Consider the following 10,051-nt stretch of genomic DNA (forward strand, 5'->3'; position numbering starts at 1 on the left):
ACCTAACCTAAAGATGTCAGACTCGTCCAGGTTGTGGATCTCGTCTTTCACCCGGTTTGTTGTTGTGCTCCGTGGTGAAGCTGCTCTGTTGCTGATGTTCCTGTTCTTTGCATGGCCGCTGATGACCGTTAGCAAAGGTGACATGTCTGCAAGGGACTCTGCTTTTCGTCCTCCTAACCCTCCGTCTCCCGCGGAAACGCCTGCATCACCTTTAAAGTAGATCCTGTGCACTGCCTAATCTCAGGGAACGAGTTAGATCAGTGTTTTCTTTCCTTCGCCTGATCCCAGATAATGACAGACTTTCACGCCCGTTCAGGTCTTCCTCGATGGTTTACAGACTCCTATGAACGAACACGTGTCTTTTGCTTTAAATTTGAATAGTGGCTTAAACTTTGCCAGAATTCTTCAAAGTCTTGAAATGACGATCAACATTCCAGCAGTAAGCCATGAATTCACTAACAGTCTGTTGTAAACACAGCACCTGGTTGGCCTACATTAGGTTCTGAGAATCGCTTGACCCAGTACAGCCTCCAACAAGATGAACGCAGAAGGGTTCCTGCAGTACTTTCTAAAGTTTAGGTCAAGTTTCAAAATAAATCAAGCCTGTTTTAGTCAGGGCGGTTTCCTCCACTGTCCTCTATGTGTCATTGGACCATGATGCGAGCGCCATACTGAACTAATTCATAGATCCTTGCACGTTTGTTTGTTCTATTGGCTTCCTATACTGCATTTTAAATCAGTTCAAACAACTTTTGTAAAATAAAAGTCCCACATCATCTTCTGATCTATTGGGGAGGCATCGGCAGAAGCTTCAAGATTAGCTGGTGCAGCCCAATTTTTTTTTTAAATCCCAAATGTCGATGGTGGGCGTCAGTCGGTCAGGCAGGGATGACGGCGTTATGGAATCGGGCGGCAGCTGGGTGGTCGCAGGGCAGTATGTAAATGTCTCTGGACGGCGACCTTCCATGTCACCATGCGGGCCCGTCACCGGTGCAGACGACGCGGGTCCCAGAAATGTGCCCTGGCGGCCACTGACCGAAAAATAAAATCGTCTAGTCCCTATACAATTTTTACTTCGTCAAAAAAACTCCCGGCTACTGTGCGGCGTGTAAAAATGCAACTTCTGCCTCCCGATTTGGGAGACTTGACTACAGCATTGATTGTGATTGTGCCGTTTTTTAAAAATAAAATCTATTATAGGACATAGTTTCAGCAGAGCGGCAGGAGATCACTAGAAATTCCTCTCTGGGTGGTGGGCAGGACTGTGGGCGCGGAGCAACCCCGCCCCCTCTTCCCCTCCCAGTTGCTGAGAGTTCAGAGCTTTAAATCACACATATTCCTTTCGTCTGCTCCTGATTCGATCATCAGAAAAATCCCACAAAACTGCGTTACAAACACCATTTTCATCAACGTGGATCTTTAGCTGTTGTTCTGACGCGAGCATGCTGGGTAATTTCCCCGTCTGGTTTGTTAATTTCACTTTTTTTTTTTAACTCGTGACTGTGGAAACAAAATGAATAATTTTATTAGATTTTAGAAGTTGTTGGACTTTGAGATATTCCCTCAGATTTTTAAGGAGTCCTGAGCTAACACAACTGCCCTTCAAACGTTTCTCTGTTTACCGACACGTTACAAAGCCTACATTGTCTTTTTCTTGGTTTGTACCTCATAACCTATAGATCACAGCCAAAGCCCTGGTATTATATCTAAAAGTTGTTGGATCTAGAAGAAATCAGGAGAACATTTAGTTAATTTCATTGACACAAAAAACTTTACTAAAACTGGAGAAAAGTGACGTTAAAACATGGAAGAGAAGGAATGTTATGTCATTTTATGCATCTTGTACAAAAGATCATAATCTATTTATGACTGCATGCAGATATTTTAGATTGGTTTTGTACAACTCAATATAATAGCTGATTTTAATGTGATTTGTTTTTGGTTTGCACAGTGTTTTTCATGGAGGAATGTTGCTTTTGGGGCTAAATCCTCTTATATGACAAGGAACAAAACATGAATCTGAATGTTTTCTTTATATATACATATATATATATTAACAAGGCTAATCTGCAGCCCTTTAACAGCTCTTTGGTCCTGCAGGCGGACGCAGACGGACATAAGCCGGTGAACGGCGGCGTCTGGCCTCGTGACTGTCTCATGACTCCACCATGTGCTTCTCCCTGCAGCTCCATAGCGGTCTGTTTACGGCGGGATGCTCTCTGTTTGACTGCAAGGCAGCGACAGAGACCTTCCAGTTGTACATCAACACATTTTGTCGTTTTCAAGTTACTAATAAGTGTAATTATGGTCATAAAACGAATCTACAGAGAAAAAGAAATGAATATTTGAAGCTTTTCTTTTCTTTCAGTTTTGTTCGTCAAACCAAAGAGAGGCGTTCTTTTTCTGATTCTTGAATGTTGTGACACAAACACTTTTATGTTCTGCTGACCTTCTCGACTCCGTGAATGTTCTTTCAATTCGTCTGCGGTGTCAAACGCCTCTGATGAACACGGCGGGACGTTTTATTCATAAATATTCAGTCAACCTGCAGAATGAGTGGAACAGAAAACGATGCCATCGGAGCTCATGGGGGTTTGTTTCATCCGGCAGGAAAGAAACTGCAGAACTCTGTGCATTAAACGACCACCACCGAAAAACAACGCGCCATGTTTTTATTCCATCTGGATTCAAACCCTTTACCCTTTACTGTGTGCAATCAACAAATGTGTTGAGAAGAAACAGTTCAGAAACGCGTCAAAAATGTGACCTGCAGATTTCTGTTTACAACATGAATAAAATCAAGTTTTCTTCTCTGCTATCAAATTTGATTTGTCCCATGTAGGTATAGCTTCGTCACAGGAGCTTAACTTGTTTTATAAATATTTTTATAAATAGTAGTGGTATTTATCATAGATGAACGGCTTAATCAACTAAACTGATTAAGTTTCAGTGTCATTACTGAGTCAGAATAGGACTTTGAAACCTTTATTATGACTAAATGAATTGAATACTTTCAAAGACAAAGTTATAATTGCTTTAACCAAAATATGTCATTTCTTAAACTAATGAACATCACAGAACGTGGCTTAACAGTGAACCAACAACATAATCCACCAACTGCAACCAAAGGAACAAATCCAGATCAAGACGAAATAAACTGTTTTATTTTGTGGTTATATTAGAACGAATTTTTACTGTAAATACCATTCATTCACATCGTTAAGTAATTTAAAGTAAAATACGAATTAAACAAAGCATTAGGATGTGCTTAAGGTTCATTTTGATAATGTGAAGTTCTGTTAACTTATTGTCGTGTAATTCTTCACACACCTGTTGATATATTTGAATTATTTTATCATTTTCCGGGCTCTTTGTTTATGGATAAAAAATGGGGCTAGACAGAAAATCAAATGTTACAAATGTAATGAAGTCTATGAAGACAGAAGCCCAAAATAAAAGACCCTTCACTGCAAAATCAGTCACTTTCCCTAGATGGCCACTAGAGGGCAGTGCGGAGAGAGGTTTCCATGGAATCACAGGGTCACGTGACCTGTCCTGTGCTGTGCTGGCTCCGTTTTTGATTTGAATATTTTTTGTAGCATTCCAGCCTTACTTGATTCAGACGATGCACTCAATTATTTACTCCAGTCATAATCACACCGTAAAAGCTGAAGAACAGGAAAATAACAAACCTACAACAATTCTTTTTTTGATTTACCTTTTTAGCTAGTAGCGTCGTTAGCTTGTTGTTGGATGACTTGAAACATATTTCGTTCTTTTAAACAAAACGAATAGCAAACAATCCCAAAATGTATACAATACACATAACAATAATCCTACCTGTTCGCCTTCCAGCTAGATGCTAAAACAAATGATAGATTTAAACAATTATCAGTCCGTTTCTCTTGTCGCTGTAGCGTCATTTCCCGTTTTTTCCCGTCTCTGCTAAATTGGCGCATGCGTAGGGATTTCACGGAGAAACCGGAAGTAGGTGGAGCCTTCACAGTAAAGGTCTTAACTCAAATTCACATTATAAGCATGAACACTGTTTTCTTAGAAGGTTCTTTTACATCTTAAACATGAACTCCTGTGAAAATAAAGGCATCTTGAATCAATCAAAGGAAATGTGAAACAATAATGACTAAACTAGTAAACTGGATCATTTACAATTTTGACTCAATTGATTATTCGTGCCTTGATGTTTCACAAGGCTTCATCCTTCCAGCCTTTTTATCTGAACGGGCTCCACAGACGGCTCCGTCGGGACTTCTTCTGTTTCCTTTTTCCATCGCCACACTTCCCTGTTTTCTTCCCCACATGACCACACGACCTGAAGACCAGAGTCCAGACTCAGTTCAGCTCTGGGAAAAAGAAACGGTCACAGACAAGACAGTGCAGAGAGGAGATGGAGACGCTGTAGTCCATCTGTTTGGATCTTCCGGAGGACCCGATCTCCAAAGGAAGACCTTCAGAGGGAGGCTCTGCTGTGAGGAAAAACACCATGCTGGCTCCTGCGGATCGCTGCTTCAAATTGATGGAAGAAAACTGGAAGCCAGAAGGTCTTGTTTGGTGTGATGGATCTCTGACCTCCATCATCACAGTACGGCTCAGTTAGGAGCAGATGGACCTGCAGGACATCTGCAGGTGAGGAAGACATTCTGCCAAACAGCAGCGACCGTCTGCCACATCTGCACAGGTGATGAGGATGAAGTCCACACGACCTCTGAAGGAGTTCCAGACGAGAACCCGGCAGAGAATTTGGGAGAAATGAGATCGTGCTTCAACAGGAAGTGGAAAAACGTGGAGGGAAGCGAATGAATGAACAGCTGGCCTAATTCCATGAAGCTCCGCCTCCTTAAAATCTGACCGCTCTAAACAGCTACTTTATTTTTACTTAATAAAATTAAACTAACGTTCAGAAACAAATAATTTATAACGAACCACAAAAATTTAATATTCCTGTTGAGAAAAATAATTTAAAAAAAGAAACAAAAGAATTGTTCTTCATAGCAAAATCCATAATCAGCCATGCTTTTAATGTGAAAGGTTCAAAAAGGAAATGTTTAGGATCATTAATTCATTAGAAGAAGCCTCCATGAAACGTCTGACCTCACTCCAGACTCTTCATCATGAAGATGCTCCAGTGTTCTTCTCAAACCACCACAATGTCTCCATTTAGGACTCCATATTTTGCCAAATTGACATTTATTTCTAATTTAGACTAAAGAATTCTACAAAACGTTACAATTATCCTTTAAAAAAGTCACAAAAAAGGATCAAAGACGTGAATTTACTGGTTATTATGGCCGGAAAAACACCTCGAGGTAGAAAATTCCAGGTAAAAATCTGAAGTTTGATCATTTTGTGTTGAAAGAATCGATAGAAATTCGGCCTCTTTCCAGTTTTTGAAGGTCTTCTCCTCCCATCAGCAGGCGCACCTCCTCCTGACAGGAGCCTCCTCCACCTCACGACTGCAGCTGTGGCTGCCGTTGGGCTCCGAGCCGTACGCCCCCTGCTCCATCCTCTTCATCACCAGATTGAGCAGGGTGGTAACGGCCTGGTCCACACCCGCTCCTGTCAGCGCGCTGGTCTCAAAGTAAGGGATGCTGGGAAATGGAGGAAGCCTAGAATTATCCAGTGCAATGAACGATCCCTTCTAGGAAAAGGTTCAGTGTTAAAAAATTCAGAAAAACGACAGAACAGCAGCAGGAAGGCGCCATCTAGTGGTGAACCAGTGATTAAATTCCTTCTCATTTATTCATTCATTCTTCTTCTTAACCGTTTATTCCCTTTCGGGGTCACGGGGTTGCCGGAGCCTATCCCGGCCACTTGGGCGAAGGCAAGGGATACCCTGGACTGGTCGCCAGTCTGTCGCAGGGTTAAATTCCTTCTCAACAGGAGAATAAACATAAGGCTCCTAAAATATTATTTATTTCATAAAAATGACATCAAAAAGGACGAAATGTCCGATCATAAATGTAATCAACCGTGGCTTCTCACGTTTTTTGATGTTTTGTTCATCTTGGGAAGCATCCAAAACAAAAACCATAACAAATTATGAAATTAAATAATAATAAATAATAATAATAATAATAATAATAATAATAATAATAATAATAATAATAAAAGTATAGAATAATGCTATTAAAAAACTGAAAAATAATAGCAAATAGTAATATATTTTTAATAATTAATAATAATATCAGGAAAACAATAAAGAAATAAATCACTACATAAGAAAAATTAAAAACTACAAAGAACAGCAGCCAGAGAAAAACAAAGATAGAAATAACATATAGAAAAGTATATAAATAATCAAGTATATATGTAATACTAACAATAATACATCAAATAATGTTAAATAAAAAGAAAAAATAATAGTAATATAATAAAAATCATATAAAAAATAGATAATAATAATAGTAATAACAAACATTTTAATAAATGGTAACAAATAAATAAAACCCATAAAAAAATAGAAAGTAAATAATTTCAATGTTCACTTGTTATTTCTCACAAATGCAAGTAAATTGAGAATATTCAGACAAGAAGTCATCTGTTATTAACCTTAAACCTTTTATTTTTTGTTCTCAGATGCAAAAAGGATTTGTTTCCTAAAGCTTCTTCAAAATGATTACATAATAATTTACATTTTCTTCTTCATTTCAAATGAGCAATTCCTTACAGTACACTGGCTAAATAATGTTCCGAATTTGAGGCCGTTTTCAAAATTGAAAGACTGACATCATAATTCGACATTTAAACCCATTAAAGCACTAACTATAAATAGAAAAGCCTCTAGTTTCAACACCTTGAAGCCCTGCAGAATTCAGTGAAGGCAGAAGGAAGAAAGGGCGCCCCCTGGTGGACAAATCTAAGACCTGCATAAATGTTTGAATTTATGCAGAAATGCATGGCTAAAGCTGTTTCACTGTAAGCATTTCTTTAAATAAAAGTAAATTTCGGATAATTTACGGTACATTTTTTTGCAAGATTCTAAGATTTTAATTTAAAGGCTAAAGTTTGTAAAAAATTAGGACACCAGGAAAAGTTGAGCAAAACTTCCTTCAACATCAAACGTAGTGAAATTTATAATCGATGGAGTTCCTCTGCTCACCCGTATCGCTCTGCCAGCTCTCGAGCCTGTCTGGCGTGGACGTTCCTCATGTCCTTGAGGTCTGCCTTAGTGCCCACCAGCACCACATCTGGGCTGTCGCAGTACGCGTTGGCCTGCAGCTGACCTGACAGGTCGCAGAGAAGGTCATGTGACGCATGAGCTCAGAGGCCGACGAGAGCATAAGAAGACCCAAAAAAAAAAAAAAGAGAGATGACCTACTCATCCAGTTCCTGACGTTCACAAAGCTCTGCTGATTGGTCAGGTCGAACATCAACAGGAAGCCCATGGCGTCCCTGAAGAACGCCGTTGTGAGGCTGCGGAACCTGCAAGCAGAGTTCAATCAGAGCTGGCAGAAAAGAGGATTAACCTCGCCGGCATTTCTGATCATGTGATTTCAGCCCCGCAGAACTGGCATGAGGCCGTGGTTTCCAGGGCAACGACGACCCGCGGCTCACGCGTCTGCTCCAGGAGGAGCTTCAGGAGCTTCATCCGAAATCAACGCTGCGCATGAAACTAAAAGGATCAGAAGTAAAAAGTACAAGTTCAAAACATCCTCAGAAACAGTAGAAAGTCAGCTCTCCGTCATGTTTTCCAGCAGGTAAAGACGGTTCCAGAGGAATATCCTCCTGTTTCAGAGTTTTAGGGCAGAACGTCTGTTGGAGGTCCACGATTTCATGAAGACCTTGTAAAGGAGAAGCTTTATTCTGAAACTCTGGTGTCAACATGACTAAACATTAAGAAAAGCAGAGAACAAGGAAAGATTTTTTTAAAATCCATGTACTATCTGGTCAGAGCTACATTCATAACTAAAAACACTTTTTTCAAAACGGCGGCTTTTCTGTTGGCTTTATCTCCATAGCAACCATTTCCTGTTTTGGTCACCTGGGGGTGATTGACAGGTCGATGTCAGTTTTAGAAGAATCAGCAGAAATTCATTTTTCGATTTCCTTGGCAACAGAGGTTTTTGTTAGCCACGCCCACAATCCTAACATGCTCATAACGTATGTCAGATTGTTTTGTTCAGCTTGAGCCAACGATTCATGAATTACATTTTTCACAATATTATGGTAAAAACTATGTGAGCAACAAGAACGCCACTCTTGCGAGCTCGCCACGCTAACGCGGTTCAAAATCTACAAATTTTAATTTCCACATTTTTTCCCCAAGTAACTTCGCAACGATGCTCGAGGAGTTAGGAGGAGATAGACTGAAATCCTTAGAAGGAGTTCGAGTTAGTGAAAGGAACTAAAGGGTATTCTTTTAGAAAATTCAAGATGGTGGCTTCTTCCTGAGGTCAAAGGTCAATGAAACTTCAGCGATGGTTGTAGACTTGACCTGGTGGCGGGACTGTGAAATTTCCTTTGGATGTCCCCGAAAAAACCTAAACTTATGGGGATATTGAGGCCCATAAGAGATTTTAGCCCTGTTCATTTTTTTATGGTTTGACCCACTGTGATGTCATCACTTTTGGGGGGGTGGGGTTAACTACGCTAAAAATGTTTTTTATTTTTTTATTTGTCCTGTCCAACAGCTGAGCAAACAGGTCAGAGCTGAAGGGCTCTTGTGACAGACAGATTGTACTGTTACAACTGGGACTTAAGGATCTTCTGACACACAAGGAGTATATTTGAATAAACTCCTTTGATCATTTAGACTAAAATTTATTTAGAGTGATATTTGTATCTGTTTTGAACTCATTTGCACTGCGTACAAGGCAAAAAGGTTGTTTCTGAGTCTGTGCCGAGGGGGAAATTTTCGCCTAAAGGTGCAGAGAGAAAGAAAGAAGAATTGGGAAAAGAATCCGCTCCTTCAGTCCAGGCCGAATAAAAAATACATAAAATAAACACCAATTGACTTTGAACATTTATTTCTAATTTTGTTGTTTAATGGCTCCGTTTTCACAGCTTCCAAAGTAGCTGAGTGTTTTCGGTCCTTCTTTGAGCCCCTCCATGAATAGGAGTACATGAGGGGTTTACCTCTCCTGTCCCGCCGTGTCCCACAGCTGGAGGTGGACCCTGAAGCTCCTCTCACTCGCCCCATCGGCCCCCGTCCCAACGTACACCTGAGCCCGAGCAGAGGACAAATCAGAGCCCAAACGGGGAACAAACAGCCCATTTTATCGTCTGTCACCTCTGCCGAAATAGGAAACACTGACATGAACCTTCTAAATTTAGTCTGGAGAATATTCTGTTAGCGCTCCTCCTACATAGTTTATAGTGTACTTGCTCTACTAATACTCAGGTGTACTACATAAAAAACTACTGATCCCGTCTGCTGCAGGAACGGTCACTCACCACCCTCTTCTCCCTGAAGTCGATGCCCACCGTGGTGGTGAACCTGCGGTGGAACTTGTTGTCGGTGTACCTGTGCAGGAAGGTGGTCTTCCCCGCGCCGGAGTCGCCCAGCGCCAGCAGCTTGATCAGGTAGTCGTAGTCCCAGTCCACCATAGTGCCGCTGAGCAGGACCTGCCAGAAAGGAGTCGAGAAATCTGGATGTGAGGAGCGGCTGCAGACCGCCCCACAGGCGCGGCGGGACCTCCCGAGTGCCGGTCACCAGGGCAGCAGCACATGACCACCACACGAGCAGTCAAGTGCTTCCACATGTCTGCGTGGTCTAAACCTCGCCTGCCGGGCTTTTTATTGACCTTCAACACCGCCGGTTTAAACGATCAGACGACAACCGGAGCAGAAGGGAGACCCGAGGAGATGGGAATCAGATCAAAAAGCATCAAAGTAGCTCAAACAAGACCAGACGTTTCCTGGAACCATCTGCAGAGGAGGGGGTCTGGCCTTCAGGATCCCCACCGAGTCCAGGCTCTTACCTTCAGGAAGAACTCAGGTCCATTCAGATCTGAAACAGTCGATGGCCACCAGAGAACGGCGGTCACACTGCCAAACCCCCCCCAAGCTGGACATGTGATCCAGGGAGGAGCTT

At 41.5% G+C, this 10,051-nt stretch overlaps 1 protein-coding gene across 1 annotated transcript; it reads right to left on the reverse strand.

Annotated features, from left to right (window-relative positions):
* Window positions 1-5,000: 5,000 nt before the first annotated feature.
* LOC101172416 (ras-related protein Rab-27B) lies at window positions 5,001-10,046 on the reverse strand. Its single transcript, XM_023958193.1, has 6 exons — window positions 9,939-10,046; window positions 9,412-9,582; window positions 9,094-9,179; window positions 7,337-7,440; window positions 7,118-7,241; window positions 5,001-5,606 (listed from the first exon to the last, which is right to left on the reverse strand). Exons 2-6 carry the CDS (start codon window positions 9,562-9,564, stop codon window positions 5,426-5,428), a joined length of 648 nt encoding a protein of 215 aa, XP_023813961.1. The 5' UTR covers window positions 9,565-9,582; window positions 9,939-10,046; the 3' UTR covers window positions 5,001-5,425.
* Between the last annotated feature and the right edge of the window lie 5 nt (window positions 10,047-10,051).

Source organism: Oryzias latipes, chromosome 9 (assembly GCF_002234675.1).
Source record: "Oryzias latipes chromosome 9, ASM223467v1".
NCBI lineage: Eukaryota > Metazoa > Chordata > Actinopteri > Beloniformes > Adrianichthyidae > Oryzias > Oryzias latipes.

What these genes read in the sequence shown, in the direction of transcription:
- LOC101172416 (XM_023958193.1), bottom strand. Translation starts at nt 9,564, where the DNA reads ATGGTGGACTGGGACTACGACTACCTGATCAAGCTGCTGGCGCTGGGC. An exon ending in GACACGGCGGGACAGGAGAG is followed by an intron (nt 7,441 to 9,093) that starts GTAAACCCCTCA and finishes CTCTGCTTGCAG; the next exon opens with GTTCCGCAGCCTCACAACGG. An exon ending in GAACGTCAGGAACTGGATGA is followed by an intron (nt 7,242 to 7,336) that starts GTAGGTCATCTC and finishes GCGACCTGTCAG; the next exon opens with GTCAGCTGCAGGCCAACGCG.